We start from the raw sequence: 18,219 nt of genomic DNA, 5'->3' as shown, positions 1-18,219 counted from the left end.
TTCTTTTTTGTTTCACCTTGCATGGAGAGCTCTTTTGACAGCATATTGGGTTTAGTTCTTAACATTTTTATTTTATTTTTGTTCAACCCACTGAATTAAAGCTGAAAATCTGTGGTTCAGCTGCATATCAGTTGTTTAAAATTAATTGTAGTAATGTACAGAACCAAAATTAGAAAAAAAGTTCTGTCCAAATATTTATGGACCTAACTGTATTATTTTTGAGATAAGAAAATATTTTTATTTTGTGTAATGTGCATGAAGGTTTTTAAGAGAAAATAGAAGTTAATTGTGAACACTGTTCTGCAGTAGTATGAAATTGCAGCATGTTTATTTACATGGTAGTCCTCATCTGAACTGTTTTTGCTTTATACCAGAAAGTGCCTGATTAAGAACCTTTGTCAAGTTCAGCAATAATATTTAATTGAAGGCTTCAAATATAAAAAAAGAAGTTTTACTGATACAGTTGACTTTATTTTAATTTTGTTGTTTTATTCCAACACTGATTACCAATATGTAGGTATTTTTATTTATTATACTAATGTGTGATATGTCCCTTCTTCCAGGTACCTGTACTGAGGCCCATGGATCTAATGGTGGAGGCTACACCCCGGAGAGTGTTTTCCAATGCACACACATATCACATTAATTCAATATCTGTGAACAGTGACTATGAAACGTACATGTCGGCAGATGATCTGAGGATAAACCTTTGGAATCTAGAGATAACAAATCGAAGCTTCAGTATCCTTTTGGTGATAATATATTTATTGATACATATATAAATGACACATATTTAGTGACACATGATAGTTTATATATTTAGTTATATATTTTCATATTTAGTGATACATGCAGAATAGCTGGGCATACCACCCATTTATATAATTTCTTATTTTTTCCCTTTTTTTTTTTTTTTTCTCTCTATGGAAACTCTAGGAGAATTGTTTACATTGCACCACATCCTAATACTCACAAATACCAAAGGGTTTTCTTTTCCCAACAGGGAAAATTTGCATGGGTTTTATTGGTGCCAAATATCAACACGAACAACACAATATATGTTAAAGAACCATTTGTTGCAATTTAATATACAATATTATAAAAACCTATCCCAAAACGATAAATGCTTGCAAAATGCAATAAAAGACAATTCAGTAATCACATGATTTGTAATAATACAAAATAACATTTACAGTTCCTAATGCATTTCCCCAATAGGCTTCATCAGAAGGACAGAACGTTATTAGTATTATTAGTACTGCATCTATTAATTCAGATAGTGGTTGATGATTAGGTTGGTATTATGTCATTCAAGCATTGATGTTGGAAAGCAAGATTATTTGTTGAAAATCCATAACACAGACTTTCTTGTGCAGTTAAGAGTGATATGACCCCATAGTGTTGTAGGTAGTCTTTTAGTGCACCACAGTGTATATAATCAAAAAGATAAAATATCACCTTTAGTAGTATTGTCTTCAGATTTAGAACAAAATAGAGCACCTTTTTTGTTCTTTTGTTGTTGATTCTACTGGGATCACTCTTTCACTGCTTCTTGTCTATCATTACAAATCACGTGATTACTGAATTGTCATTATTTGCATTTTGCAAGCATTTATCGTTTTGTGATACGTTTTTATAATATTGTATAATAAATTGCAACAAATTGTTTAACATATATTGTGTTGTTAGTGTTCATATTTGGCACCATTAAAACCCACCCATGCAAATTTTCCCTGTTGAGGAAAAAAAACCCTTTGGGATATATATATATATATATATATATACACCTACATACACACACACATTTCACAGATGTATGGCTTATTTATTATGTGACAAAACAAGTCGTATTTTTCCCAACTTTAGTCAAAACTGTCAGAGAACCATCAAATGGACAAGAAGTTTAGACCCCAGGGTGTGCACACATGAAAATAAAAGGTTGTAATCCTTCCTCTGTCAAAGTAGATAACACTGTGTGCCTTGCCCTTTCTCAAACCTTTTTACTGGAGTTGGACTTTATTAAGTTATTCTGTTAACTTTATAAGGAAAATAAAAAGTGGATATTAAGCCTTAAACTTGTGCCCTCCAGACATTGTGGATATTAAACCAACCAACATGGAAGAACTTACAGAAGTAATAACAGCTGCTGAATTTCACCCCCATCATTGCAATACATTTGTATATAGCAGCAGTAAAGGAACAATACGACTCTGTGACATGAGATCTTCAGCTCTGTGTGATAAACATTCAAAGTGTAAGTTGTTGTTATGCCTTGTAAATTAATTTTATTCTTCCCACCTTTTTTTGGTTTGGATGTGCTTTCTTTAGTATGCTTTTTTTGTCTTTATACTGTCCATTATACTGACCTTGATTTTCTGGGCAGGCTGTTCAGACCTAGGATCAGGGGCTTCAATACTAGTTGCCACCTGCTGGACGTTGTTTGTTAATAAGGAGAAAAGGCGGCAGCACTTCACTCTGCAATAATTGTATACACATTTTTTATTTCCCTGGCCTGCTAGTTCTAGTTAACATGGCCCCCTGGATGTGGCAAGTAGTTTTATTAATACACAATAGGGCATCTGCAATACAGTGCTGTAGATGAATGGAATCATGTTTGTACCATCAGTTTGCAATCTGGCAATTGTGAAGGAGCTGATGTATCCACTGGGAATGGTAGTGGTAGCCATGGACCCAAAATAGTTGGTACCATGTGCTGTAGTTGAATGACAGATGTTCAGTAGGCATAACAAAAGTAGGTATAACACTGTAACCTTGTACAGGCAAAGGATGATTTAGAAGGGTATTAAAATGACTGATGGGTTCCAATTCAAGTGCTGTGTTACCTCCAAAACTTGCAGGATTGGCAGTTTATCGACTGGGACTTTAAATTATCTAATTGGTTAAAAAGGGGGGAAAAAAATATACATGAGTAAATCTCTATTTATATTACCTAAAGTGTGTGTCTAAAATGCCAGAAAAACATGTACTAATAACGGATAGTGATATAAAATTGAAAAGTGTGAAATAGTGTAAAAGGTGTTAAGCATCACAAAGGAATCTAGTAGCTGATAAATGTTCTTGGCAGGTGAAAATCATTAGATTGTGTTGTAAATAGAGTGGAGCTTGACAGGCAGCAGAAAGAAGTGTCCCTTAATTAACTTAAAAGTAAGGATACAACTGTACAATACACATTAGCTAGTTCGGTGAAGCATTGGGTACATAAGAATGCCCTCAACCCTTTTGGTATGTGACCTGCGAATTGTAATTAGTTTGGAAAAGAAGCTGTTAGGAACACAAGAGAACATGATGTGCAGGCCACTTGCGAGACTCAACACTCGTATTAAAAAAATTAAATTTATCACAGAGTAGATAGGGGCTTTAAACCCTAAGTATTTGACCATTTACCTGCTTGGGTGTCCAAGCTAGGTGGTTACATACCCAGCCAGGCTAACCAATGATATAGGTCTTTGTGTTGTATTTATGAATTTTTACCATTACATTGCATCATTTTTTTTATTTTTTTATTGTATGTTCTATTGCAATGCCTTATTACATCCCATTTTAACCTAGAAAGCACAATTTTACATTTGTAGCTACTGTATTTTTTTCATTACCTTCCTTTGAAAGGTAGACAATATCTAGCATGCTACCTTAAGCCCCTGGTGGCAGCTGTACCACTATACAAATCAATCATATCTATAACTATACATATCAAACAAATATCACTATACAGGTAGTCCCCGGGTTACATACAAGATAGGGGCACCAGGTTTGTACAAAGCAAAAAAAAAATCTTTATGGAACCTAGACATTTATTAACTTCTAGAGCAAGCTGTGCTTTGATATGCAAAAAGAAACAACTGCAGAGTTTGTCCTGGTCATTAAACAGTTACAAGAGGCTGCAGAAAGAGCTCACCCTCTAAGATCACCCACAACCTCAGCTGTGCTTTAGCAAAAGATTTCTTCTGCTAGTCATGCAAAACATGCCCCCTTCAAGACTCCTTCTGCACAGGAGCGAGCAGGGAAGCCTATTTCGTATCTAGGAGGCGTTTGTATGTCAGATTTCCTTAACTTGGGGACTACCTGTACAACCAAATACAAAAACTTGTACGTGAGCATCTTAATTTTAACAAGAGCAGCTACTGGTTATCAAGAGCTAGTTTTCCAGCTCTTGAACAAGAAAGGAGTAATGGCCTGGTCATCGACTTCAAACTTTAAAAGCTGTCAATCACCTAGGTCCAAAAATTCTCCTAAAACATTTTTAGGTTCACTACAGGAAAAAAATGTTCTATGCTCTGAGTATACTCCAGAGTATTTTAAAAAAAGCTTCATTATTTACAAGGAACTTTCATAGTTGTCAGTTTGATTACAGGGTAGTTGTACCTCCTAATAGGTTGAAAGCTGTATTGGCAATGAATTAATGGGCTTCTGTCCCCAGTTGAGCTTTTCATCACCTAGCTTTTTGCATGCTTAAAGGCTCCAGTGGCAAATGTGTCTATCTTTACACTCGACGACTAAGAATATTTGTTAGTCAAGGGTATGAAGGTCTTCTTAACATGTCAAGACACAGGGCAAAACCATTTACAGAAGCTGTGCTGTCTGTGGTCATATCAAAGTAATTAACTTGGGTGCATAAAAATATTTACTCTTAGCTATAAGGCTTATAATCAAAATTTCCTTTTAATAATGATACAGATCTACACCCCTGTAAGTATATCATAATATTTTATTGTCCCACCTTAAATGTGTTGTCTTTTTGAAATTATATACAACTTTTTGTAAATGATGTCAGGGATGCAAATTATGTGGTACATGTAAATCTTTCTGATGCTTTCTTAAATATGTACAAACCATTTTTATTTTGTGTATATTTTCCACTTTTTTTTTGCATACTTTTACCCTGAAGCTCATCCACCCAGCATAGAGGAGTTCAATTTGACCTCTACACTGACATTTTTGTGATTGATTTTTTTTTCGCCACCTTCACAGGTTCAGCGATTTTAAGTCGATTTCTGTTCAGCTGAGGGGCAAAGCTAAGTTGAGACAGTTCATCAGAGATGAAAATGAAAAGTAACATTGACTTTTATGGATGAATTCTCTCGGAAGACAGTGGCGAAATTTAATAACGATAGACTTTAATCAAAATGCAGAAATGGGAATGACAAAAGAGACGTAGCTGCAGCACAAAATAAACAAGGCCTTCCTGTTAGATGGCACATGAAATTTGAAATCATTGACTACCCCTTTCAGTTCATTTCCCTGGGGGGTTTTAGATGAATAAGGCATTGGAGATCTTCCAGTGTGACACATCAGTTGCAGAACTGTAAAAAAAAAACATAGGATACACGTTCCCAAAGTTACCCAGCAGCTTCAGGCATATTAATGGTAAAAAGCAGTTCTAGGACTTGCCAGTATCAGCTCTGTTACAGCCAATATTTACTCTATTGGAAACCTACTAGAGGTACTAGAATTTTCTGCATCTGACCCTTGTTATTTCACTCCCATTGCACATATATTTCAGCCACTAGTTGTTATGACTATCTATGACGTAGATACAGTTTAGATCTAATTTTTATGATATATGTATACACAAATCTATAAATTCTTAAGTAATTTTTTTCCAAAATTGCATGACTTGATTTAAAAAGGAAAGGGCAGGACTTGGTAGCCCAATATAGCCAATGAATGCCATAAAAGTTGTCTCATGAAACTCCCTATTCTCTCCAAAAGATAATTTAATTGACCCCAAGAGCATTTATATATTTGGCAAAAGCCAAATACATAGCTGGAAGTTCACTTGTACCGCACTTTTTTTAAATACTCAATACATTTGCTTGATAGATAATAATCCTTAGGAACTACACACATTTAAAACAAGTGGTGACTGTCATCCCAGATTCTTCATGGTGTTAAAGTATTTTTGAAAGACCACCCATTCCCTAAATTATATTGACTTTTGCAGGACTTTGCAAGCTTTGCAGTGTGACTACAGTTGCAATTTAAAGGTCCATAAGACTTAATCTAGAAAAAATAATAAAAAAACAGTGAATAAAATTTCCAAAAAATTGTTCCCGGGTGGTATCCGAAAGCTCGGCTGGGTATAGCAAAACCTATTATATTATTAATCCTTACCCATCTACCTAAGTGTATATATTTTAATCTCTCTTCTAATGATAAAACTTTCCCCAGGGATTCAGTACTACCGCACCATATGATGATCTTGAAGCAAGACAGACTATATCCTTTTTTCAGATTATTGCCTGATATTTTACTTGCACCTATATACAATTTTTGCCCCAAAAAATGGCTAACAGACTGAAATGAGTTTATTCTTAAATCAAATTTATCCCAACCATACTGGTTTCCTTATGTGTGAATAGGCCAGATTGAATAGAACCCCAACCTATATGGGAACACTATAGATTTCACTTAACTACATGCTCATGCAGATAGAAACCTTGAATGAAAACCTCAGATTGTTGACCACCATGCCTAAATATTTGCCTGGCAGAAAATAACCACAAAGAAAAAGAAGGATTTTTGGGCAAACAGTGTTAGTGTATTATTCTTAGTCCTTCATAATACATTATAAGTGAATTACAGACTGGGTATCAGTCGTAGTAACAATGATAACAGTCCATATAAAGAGGCCAAAAGGGCACTATACAATCATCATCTAGTAAACAATAGCAGAACGGTACAAATATTTGACACATACTTATAAGCTGTATACCCAATCCGTTTCACCTGTTTTAGGCTTCCTCAGGGGTAGCGGTACGTTTAGCAAATCATTGAGTGAGTACCCGTCGGTATCTAGGTTTACAGTAAAAACATAAAATTAGTATAGATATAGGTTGCAACACAAAGAAATATATATCAAAGTGTAACACAGAATTATTATTTATATATAATAACCATATCATAAAATTGGCAACCTTAAATGATCTTATACAAAGCAATATTAGATAAGATCTCATTTTAAACAGGTTAATTGATACAGCGATATCTAGCATCAATTATCGTAATGATACATTATGATAGCCTAAATGGAGAGATAAAGATGAAAAATTATGAAATAAAAAAGACTTACATTGTCCATGCAGGGTATACAGAGTGTGCTATCAATATGTAATGGCCATAGCCCAGACAGATGGAGGGGATGGGCGCTTCCAATCAAGAGGAATATTGCACAGGATCCCCAGTATATGGAGGTTCCTAAAATGGGTATTATGAGTACTATATGGTTAGGTAGTCCAGTAATAGTATGGAGGATGGTGTGATGGAAAAAATGGTGAAATTGTTGCTAGATATTGCTGTATCAACATATTTAAAATGAGATATTATCTATTATTGCTTTGCATAAGATTATATAAGGTTGCTAATTTCATGATATGCCTATTATATATATATATATATATATATATATATATATATATATATATATATATATATATATATATATATATTCTGTGTTTACACTTTGATATGTTTTTCTTTGTATGCAACCTATATCTATACTAATTTCATGTATTTACCATAAACTCAGATACTGAGGGGTACCCACTCAATGATTTGCTAAAAGCACCACTACCCCTGAGGAAGTCTAAAACGAGCGAAAAGTGTAGGGTATACGGCTTATACATATGCGACAAGTAATTGTACCATTCTGCTATAGTTTACTAGATGACAATTGTCTAGTTCCCTTTTAGCCTCTTTATTTATGTGGACTGTTATCATTGTTACTACGACTGAAACCCAGTTTGTATTTTACTTATAATGTATTATGAACGACTAAGAAAAATACACTAACACTGTTTGCCAAATAAACCTTCTTTTTCTTTGTGTTTATTTTCTGTATTTCCTATTAAGGGTTGGCATATAAGGCAACATATATTATTCCACCGGTCACCAACTTTCCTGACACTTGATATAATTGCCTGGCAGTCATTTTGTAGTGTTATGGTGTCAGAATTTACTCTGATTACTGCCCCAAGACAAGTACGTATGTAGAAAACCTGATCTGTATTTTTGTTCCAAAAAATATTAAAAAAACAAAGAATGGGGCCTGACAGGCACCTAGAATGTTCATAATGTGGTCAGCAATACCTACTCATACACATACTGTAATGCATTCATAGCATTTTCATCTCTAAAGGTAATGTGTGTCCCCTCAGCTCGTACCCTCGTGGTGGCCATCTTTGCTTTGGGAAGGTGTCACTGTGCAAATGACCCAGGCTTTCCAAATAATATATTGAATTCACAGATGCAGTATTCAGCTTTGCTTTGTTCATGTTTAGGATTTCTGGGGCATTGTGGAAAACGACGAGCAAACCACAAAAAAAAGCTGCATACATGGTACAAAGATCAAAAGATGTTCATTCTCACAATGAAAACACCTTTATTTTCCAAGGCTGCAGGCAATCTGGACACTTGGATTAGCCTAACCATTGATTGCTGTTTTGGTAGCTAACTTTGTATTCTGTTTCGATAAGCACTTCTGTATGGCAGTCTTGATGCAATGGCTTGTGAATCAGAAGTGTAGAATTTTATTACAACAATTATTTTAATAAAGAAAAAAAAACCTCTATGCAAGTAGAAAACCTGTCCCAGTGGAATTGTGTTTAGGGTGTACATAGATCTGACCTTTGCTCTGCATACTCCTTGCTGTCAAAGCACGTTGAGTGATTGGCAATTATTAGGATTATAGAACTAAGCAAATGCTAGTTTCCATGGTAACCAGATTAAGGCTTTGAATAGATCTACAAGTGGAAGACCTCATGTGGTTGTTTGCTACTACACAATTCAAATATATATTCAATTAGCTTTACAACCATTTTGAAGACTTTTCATCATACACCTGCCTGTTCTCTACTTTTTTCGAGTGCAACTTTCTATTTATTTATATTAATTCATAAAACGTATATGTTAAGGCCTCAGACGATGATAGAGTGCTCAAACCTTGTCAATCTATTTTATAAACTTGGTCAGAATGCAACAAAATAAATTCTGTTTTAAAATATATAAACATTATACAAGCTTTCCCACAAAGAACGAAGTGAGAGCCACTCCACACTTCACACTAGTAACCCAGTACTAGTGACAGAATCATAAAATACAATGCTCCTGGCCAAAATACTAAAGAACAGGGGTGTCAAACTCTTTTTGTTTTTTTTTGTTTTTTTGTTTTTTTTTTTTTGGTCCCCCCAAAGAATTCTGGAAATGAACTACATCTGGCCCACCCATCCACGATACAACCTCACATCATCATTTTCAATACATGCAATACATAGATATTATTCCTGTACACCTATCATGTGACACAGAGCCTAGGCAATGATCACATGGTGTCTGACTACTAGGGACATTGTGTTTGTTTCAATCCATTGGAGACCGCATAGTGTAATATTTAGTGCCTGACAAACTTGTGTTGTGAGAGGATGAACAACACACAGCCTGCATAGATAGATAGAAATTAGTCTTTTCACCCCTAAAGTGTGTGTGTAGGGGTTTGGTTTTGTTAGTTGTGGATGAAGTAGTAAACCTCCTCAATTTTTTCAATAAATTTCAGGTTTGGCCCCCAACTTGGTCTGTTTTTAATTTCGGCCCTCTGTATATTTGAGTTTGACACCCCTGCTATAGAAGCTCATTTACAAGCAAGGGGCAGAAAAGGACCGATGCTTGAATGATTTGGGAAATGTAAGGTTAGTGCAATAGGAGATGAAATGAGCTTTAGCAATTCTGTATTTACGGAACTGACTCCACAACGGAATCTTCTAGATTTATCAAAACTACCACTTAAGAATATGTGGACTAACCTATGCTATTTAATTTGCAATGCATCAGACAGGCTTTGTACAACATAGTTAGTAGATCTGAAGTACATTGAGTGGTTGCACAGTATTGTATGAGAAGCTTAGAAATTTCTTTATACAAGCCATCATGTTTACGGAGGTATTGATTATAATGCCAGTATTATCTGGTCTAGGCCCAGCTTAATAAAAAAAAAAAAACCTCCTTTTTATAAAATACTAGTTTGGAGCTTAACCAGGACAAATAGTCCTGCCTTAGCAGGATTTTTTTAGTCACACAACATTCAGAATGTTGCTGCAGTTTTGGCAAATGTGGCGCAATTACCAGGGCAATCATGTTTTTGAGGGTGACATCATGCTCTTACTCTGAAAGTGTGAATGTTGTGTTAATTGCACTTGGCCTACAAGTGCAGAATAGTGATTAAAGATGTTTCCTAGAACTGTTGTTCTGGGGAGGTCTTTGGTAACTTTCTTTCTATGTAGTTGTGACATCTGCTGGACACACTGAATTCTAGATAATCCCCTTCTGTTAGGCTTACGTCAGTGTTCTGATTTGAAGAAATCAATGCCTTACATACTAAGTAACAAATGTGAGGGATGTCTTCAGAAAATCTGCATGTAAAGACAAGACTTGTGTATGCCTGTTCCAAATCACTGAATCGGATTGTATCATAGCCAGTTATGACAGCCAAAGTATCCAGAGGTGGTCAGTGGTGACAACCCTCTATATGTTTTCATGACTCAAGTTAACAATATGGTGGTAGTGTCAAGGTAATGGGCTCCTACATAACAGAGTGAAGTGATACTTATTTAAAATGGCTTTTTGCATGTCTCTTCTGCATGACATTGCTGTCCATTCTGTTTATTCATAGTTTCCTGTCAGAAAATGTCAGGTTACCCCTGGTGTAAAACCACCAAAACATTTTCAGAGATAAATTCACCTTACAAGACCCACCCTGCCCATATACCAGTCAAATTGCAAATATTACCAAACACTAATAGGGTGGCTTATAAGCCTGGAGAGGGTGAAGTAGATTGACCTATGAGATACAGTGTCAGTAATTCGTGCAAATGAAAGAAATTGAATATTCACTATTTGTACCTGTAGAATTGGTACATACAGTAAAAGAGTCAAGTTCATTGAAAAAAATGGGATCTATGGACTTGGTGATGTGGCCAATAAACTGAGAACAAGCTAATAGAACTTGTACTAGAAACTGATGATAAACTTTTAAACATTTCTAGGGGATACATGGCTGCTGCACTATATAAACATTTTGTGAGTTTTAAAGACTTTGCTTGCCTGCTAGAGTTGGGCTTTGTTCACACTAGCCATGAGGTTGCAGCGTGTTTACAGCTTCCTCCTGCCAGGGAACTGAACTGATGCATGTTGCTTCTCTTGGTGGCAGCCCATAGAAAATGAATAGAGGCTCCAGTTGTAAAAAGTGCAGACACTGGTTCTTTAAGAACCCATGCTGTGGTGCAAGATGCCAGCTGCATGGAGCTGTGCTGGATGTTTGATCCTGAAACTGCCCTTAAGACATTTAAAAACTGTAAAATAAACCTAACAATTTTTTTTTCAAATAAAAGTGATGGAGTATATGTGGAGAAATTTGTTTGATGGGGGTAGCTCACCTTTGAAGCATATGCAGTGTCTGAACACAAGCATTTTTCTTTCAGCTGATTGGGTTAAAATGCAATAATTCACTGACTGAAACATTAGTCTATACAAACATTTCATCATATACAGTCAAACTACTAAAGTTTCCTCTTTAGATATAATTGGAAGTTTCACAATCATTCCTTTTTAATCCTGGTATTAACTGTGCAGTCAGGTTCACTGTTCGTAACAGCTTCAAAAGCTAGAAATCACACAACTGTGGATTGCATAATACAAGTGAAACAAGACAACATTGTAACTGTGAAGCTAAGAAAACATATGACCTATAGTAATGATTCAGTTTCTGTGCTTATTTCCCCATAAGTTTTGAAAAAAAAATCAAAACCTTATTGAACATTATGGACAATTAACTTCAATCTTCTGCTCAAAAAATCTTGCCAAGTAACGTCTGTGTAGTTTCCATGATCACAGAAGAGAAGTCGGTATATCCAGTAAACAGGTGCAGTAGTGATGTGAATAGTGAAAGTGCAAACAGCATATAATTATCTACCTTAATTGGAATTTCATTAACTGATTCCTGGTTCCCATCATTTTTTTTTTTTTTTTTTTAACATCCACATTGTTGTTTCAACTAACTAAATAGGCTTGAGGGGTTGTAAAGGTTTTTACTACCCCTTTTATTTTCACCACATTTGCATTAAATAAACTGTGAATGCATTACTCATTTTTATTTTTCTTGTTTACAGTATTTGAAGAGCCAGAGGATCCCAGCAACAGATCGTTTTTTTCCGAAATCATCTCTTCCATTTCAGATGTTAAGTTTAACCACAGTGGCCGGTATATCATGACTCGAGACTACCTTACAGTCAAAGTCTGGGATCTGAATATGGAGAACAGGCCAATAGAGACATACCAGGTATAGTGAACATACTCATATTACACATATCTGGATGGAATTTCGCAAACATATCTTTCTATCTTTCTATCATATCTATCTATATATAAGAAAACATATCTTTTTGTGTAGTTGATTAAACGTAGCCATATTTTAACATGAACATACGACTAGGTTATGAACATTAAAGTATTACTAGTCTCTTAACCCTCAGGAAATTAATTTTAAAACCATAGTTACTACCTCAGTAGTGATGCAGAAGCTATGCAGCCTTCAAATCTCTAAGGAATGAGTGCTGCTAAGAAAAGGATTTTAGTTCTTCGGCTGTTAAATATAAAGCAAAGTTACCCTACGTTGCCTGAATCCACAAAGGTTAATGATAATTTTGTTTTGAAGTTTATTCAAGGCTTGCTGGGTATATGGTGACCAGAGTTAGTTACCTCACCAAGCCTCATTGTGGGGTGCTGAAAATGCTAAAGAGGCTGGATTTTTTTATTGTGATTAGAATGTATTTTTAGATGCTAGTTCTGTACTCGCTATCCTATGGTAGATTTGTCTTAGTTCTTTATCCCCTCTTTAGACCCTTATTAAAAAAAAAAAAAAAAGGTTTATTCTCTGTTGTAAGATTCTGACAGCTACTTCTTGATTTTAGGTTCTGTTTTTTAGTTCTATCATAAATGAGTAGACATCTATGCAATTGCAAGCAAATCTCACCAACCTTGATCACTAAAATACAAGTTACATTCACCTCAGCAAAAAGAAAATTTGATACTTGCCCTCCTCTGCCTGCTTCTCCAATCTCTGCAGTAGTAGGGAGGATTTGCTGGCTCAAGAATCTTTAGAAATTGAAAATTCTGGTATTGTTGGATTTCTGGCTCCCCACTGCACTTTGTGGTTCATTTACCAGCCCCTTACGTGACTACTTTATCGGGAATTAGGACATTGGCAGCTAGTTGAAGTATTTGTGTAGTTTCTTCAGCCAGTGATGTCTCTTTGCTACTGCAGTGATTGTATCCAAGTTTAGTAACAAAAATGGTTTTATAAGAAAACCTATACTGAAATAGATAATGTATACTGTGGCTGCATATGTTACCTATTCCAGTTTGTTTTCATTGTCACCAGGACTGCTTGGAAATTTTAATTTCTCAATTATCACCAGAACAAAAATAAGGGAAATCTTCAAAAAGTAAAAGGAAATTTTGGCAATACCAATAAAATAAGACCTTGGGAGATACTAAACGCTTGCACACTCTACCAGTGAGGACGTGAGTCAGTTTATTCTTCCTCACTAGCCGCAGTTGTACGCACAAGGTGCTTCCTGCATCTTGCCCACAGTGAGTGAATAAGGGGTGGTTGACTACTGTTCACTCCTAAAAGGTTCTCGAAACACTTAAACATTGTAAATGTATATGGCAAATAGTTTTTTTTTTTTTTTTTTAAATCTGAATTATAAAATGTTAATGTGTTTACTTCCCTGTTTTAAAACAATCATTTTGGTAAATAACTACTTTTAGTGTAAAATTTATTAGATCTGCATTAGTAATATCTCTGAGTCTATTGAAAGTGGGTATATTAATTAGAAACTGTCTGATTTTTATTGCAAGGTGTCTCACTATTGCATAGGTTTCAGCTTAGCTTTTTCCTGGGTTTAGTGGTTGCCAAGAGAAATTTGGTAAAAAAAAAAATTCTCTTTATCATTGTTACATACAGCAGGGGTGTCAAATTCAAATACACAGTGGGCCAAAATTAAAAACTAAGACAAAGTCACAAGCCAAACTTGAAACTGAAATGGCACCGCTACTATTGCTGCCTGCTTCAAGAAAACAGTCCAATGCGGTGCCACCCATAGGCAGAGAGGTCGCTGGTCTATAGACACGAGTGATGCCGCTACTACAATTCCCAGCATTACTTGTGTCTCTAAAACAGTCCAATGCAGGGCCACACATAGGAAAGAGAGAAGCGCTGGTCTTTAGACGCGGGTAATGCCCCTACTACAATTCCCAGCATTACTTTTCATCTATAAAACAGTCCATTGCGGGGCCACGCATAGGCAGAGAGGCTGCTTGTCTATAGACCAAAGTGATGCTGGGAATTGTAGTGGCAGCGCTATTTCAATGCAGTGGTGGGTCAGCTGCAGTTCTTATTTAGGATTCCTTTGGGGGGCAAAAAAAAGGACGTTGCGGGCCAGGGTTTGACACCCCTGACATACCGTAATTATATTCTAACCTTTTACTTCTTTAAAGTATTTCCCTGTTACAGCCAGCAGCATAGTTTAAACATCTCCACGAATTTCATTTGCAGCACACTGCAGTGCTGATTAAGCATCCATACTAAAACTGCAGTCTTGTTATCTTGTTCCAGGTCCATGATTACCTCCGCAGCAAGCTATGTTCACTCTATGAGAATGACTGCATCTTTGACAAATTTGAATGTGTATGGAATGGTTCAGACAGGTAAGAATACAATGTTTTATTTTCAGCATTGCATAGTGCACAAAAGTTAATTAAATTACATCCATCAGCCTGGTCTTGTACATTTTATACAAACACTTAACCTTTTCTATCAGTTTTCTTAAGCACACTGTTCTTAGATAATAAAAGAAAACGCTCTTTACACTAAATAGTGTTATATCAAACGCCAACCAAACGTGGTCTAAAGTGGGTAAAAAAAAATTTTTTTGTCATGTTGCTTTTTTTATACAAATGTAAAATTGCTTTTGCAAGCATTCCATGCTTCGTTTTTGGAGGGAATGGCCCTTACTCTATGTGAAATATAGCAAAATTAGGAAATTCACTTGTAAATGGCATAAGTTGCAGGGATTTTAGCAAGAAGTAGTTAGTTTGTTCTATCCTCACAGATGCCCATTAAACAGATATATATATATATATATATATATATATATACCGTATTTTTCGGACTATAAGACGCACTTTTTCTTCCCCAAAACTGGGGGGGAAAAGTGGGTGCGTCTTATACACCGAATACATGATAAGTTTAATGAAGTAAAAATGTTGTCCTAATTCTAACATACATCCACTGAGCTATGTCCTAAGATGAACAGAGGTCTCCTACATATTTTTGATAGTTTGTTACCATGTTAAAGAATGCGCATGGGATTGAAGGAGTGTGTAGCAAAGATTATCCCGATGCGTTTCGTTCACAAAAGCTTCCCCAGGGGATTCCTTGAGATTATGTACTCTGTTTTCTCACCGAAGGTATGTAGGAATTATTGTTACTCGTTGACGGAAGTGCAAGAAGGAGAAACACTAAGTGCATACTTGGACAAAGTTGTCCAAAAGGGGAAAATAGAATTTATTTTGGTTGCTCTGACTAAAAATGTGGTTCAGTATGTTGTTAGGTTAAGTATGTTGCTGATGAGTTATTAGTTTTAATGGTGTTTAATATTATACACTGCAACCCGGGTTTCCCCTATGAACTTGTAATAAGGTTGAGAGATAATGTCTTGATATTGATAATACTAAGGGACTTATTGCCCAAATTGTTCTTTCAAGGCTGTTATAGGAATTTGTGCAGCCAGTTGAAACCTTCATGTGTAGTCTGTAAAAGCGGAGCGTCCGCTTCCAGTCCAAAAAAAAAGTTTCTTCTTCTTGCACTTCTCTAAACGAATAACAATCATTCCTACATACCTTAGATGAGAAAACAGAGTACATAATCTCAAGAAATCCCCTGAGGAAGCTCTTGTGAGCAAAACGCGGCGGGATTTCAGATAATCTTAGCTACACACTCCTTTATTCCCATGGGCATTCTTTAACACGAGAACAATATGTATCAAGAATATGTAGGAGACCTCTGTTCAGTTTAGGACATAGCTTAGTTGATGTATGTTAGAATTAGGACACCAATTTTACTTCATTAAACTTATTTGACTCACCAAAACCATTCCTGCAAAGCCCATCTTTTCTTCTCTTTATACTGGTCATTTTAGCAGGAAACCAATGAAGGCCTTGCAAGCACCTTTTAAACTTGTGTGCTAAACAAGGGGATCTGCTTTTAGCAGTGTTGTATTGCAGTTTCTCCTTAGCAGTTTTGTGTTGTGATAAAAAAAAAGCATATATTTGTCAGTTTAAGAATCCTAAACTTTCAAAGTAATAAATTGTGAGTGGGCACATCCTTTGTTGTAGGAGTGACAGACGATGCACCTTTAAAATTGTTTGCAATCTTTTCTTTCATGCAAAACTCAGTGTACAATCCAGGCATTGCTGCCTATCAGGAATGATTAAGCTCCTGTGCGCATGTTCAAGGGTTACTTTATTCTGGCCCAGCATAGAGATGCTAATCCCGAAAAAAAAACAGTGCCTGCCACAGTGTGGGATGAGTTTAGTGAAGAAATTGTGAACAGACATGTAAGATATTACAAAGGGACATTGCCTATCCCTTCTGCAGAATGAATGTTGGGATGATTTTGTGATATATTGCCACAAGATTTAAATATATCAGAGGATTTTGGGTAAAAGGTTAAACGAAAATGGAACAAATCAATCATTGTTCAAAAGTCCAAACAATAAAGTTTTATATAAATGCTGTACTTATCAAAAAATGTGTGTGGCTATATTTTTTATGACATCTATGAGCATCAGGACTAACTTTTCATTGGAAATGTTCACTAGTTCTTGTTTATCTGCACCATACAGTTTTTGTAGCATCCTGAATAATAGTGTTTAACTCAACACTGGTATCTGAAATTAAATACTTTTTGCACTTTACAGGTTTTAGCTGCATTTTGCTTGGACCGCAAGAAAAGCCCCATAAATGCCATATCTGAGTGGCACAAAAAAGCTTATTTTGCAAAGGGAGATAAAATCTCCCCATTGGGGGCATAATTTATTCTACCTAAATCTCTACAAAACTACATAAAAATGGGTGCAAATAATATTTTCCTTGTGTTACAGTATAGAAAAAATTAGTTTATTTACCAGTTTTGTTTGTTTCTCTTTTTAGTGTGATCATGACTGGCTCGTACAACAATTTCTTCAGAATGTTTGATCGCAACACCAAACGTGATGTCACACTGGAAGCCTCCAGAGAGAACAGCAAGCCTAGAGCAATTCTTAAGCCACGCAAAGTCTGTGTAGGCGGCAAGCGCAGAAAAGATGAAATTAGCGTGGATAGCCTGGACTTTACCAAAAAAATTCTCCACACTGCTTGGCACCCTTCAGAAAACATCATAGCCGTGGCAGCCACAAATAATCTGTATATATTTCAGGACAAGGTTAACTAGAACGCTATTACAAAAATACTAGGTACCATGTGTTCTAAGGCTTTTTAATATATTTTTCTTCTGTCATTTTCTAATATTTTATTTTTGTGTTTCTTTTTCATTCACCACATTTTTCCTTTGCCGACATATAGGTGAAACATTCATCCCAAGCCCCCATTACAACATTTCAAACTGCTGACAACTTTTCATTTCTGTTTTTTTCCTTTTATCTTTGTGTTGGCAGCCTTTCTGTGGCATGGTTCTGAAACATGCTCTGAATGGGTGTGTTGTTGGCCTGCAGCATGAAGGGTTTATGTAAGAAACTTTGGAGAACACAAATGTTGGGTATATATACTATTTCTTTTTAATTGGTAATTAAATTTTTAATAAAATATGATCATTACAAGCATGTGTTTAACTCCTCTATGTTCCAAAATTATGAATGTGTTTTCTTACAAAATGTTTGGGTTATACTCATCTGCATTTATATGAATCTGTTTTTATCACAGAGTAGAAAGGGTATTTTGAATCATAATGGTATATGAATCTGTTTTGTTAGAGTGATTGGAGCATACTCAACTTCTCTAATATGTGTTTAGCTAGAGTGGTTGGGTTATACTCTGCACCTTGGATATATAAATCTGGGGGGTATTTTGTGTGTGTTCTTTGCTTGAGT

General features: G+C 35.6%; 1 protein-coding gene across 4 annotated transcripts in view; it reads left to right on the top strand.

Annotated features, from left to right (window-relative positions):
- Positions 1-17,949, top strand: part of PPP2R2B (protein phosphatase 2 regulatory subunit Bbeta) — a 149,725-nt gene extending 131,776 nt beyond the window's left edge. For all 4 annotated transcript variants that reach the window (XM_072400927.1, XM_072400925.1, XM_072400926.1 and 1 more), the window contains exons 5-9: positions 564-741; positions 2,090-2,254; positions 12,177-12,346; positions 14,687-14,778; positions 17,285-17,949. In XM_072400927.1, coding sequence (XP_072257028.1) covers positions 564-741; positions 2,090-2,254; positions 12,177-12,346; positions 14,687-14,778; positions 17,285-17,564 — 885 coding nt within the window. In that variant the 3' untranslated portion in view covers positions 17,565-17,949. The remainder of the gene's footprint in view (positions 1-563; positions 742-2,089; positions 2,255-12,176; positions 12,347-14,686; positions 14,779-17,284) is intronic.
- The last annotated feature ends 270 nt before the right edge of the window (positions 17,950-18,219 follow it).

Source organism: Pyxicephalus adspersus, chromosome 2 (assembly GCF_032062135.1).
Source record: "Pyxicephalus adspersus chromosome 2, UCB_Pads_2.0, whole genome shotgun sequence".
Classification (NCBI taxonomy): domain Eukaryota; kingdom Metazoa; phylum Chordata; class Amphibia; order Anura; family Pyxicephalidae; genus Pyxicephalus; species Pyxicephalus adspersus.
This window is presented reverse-complemented; position numbering and strand designations above follow the sequence as displayed.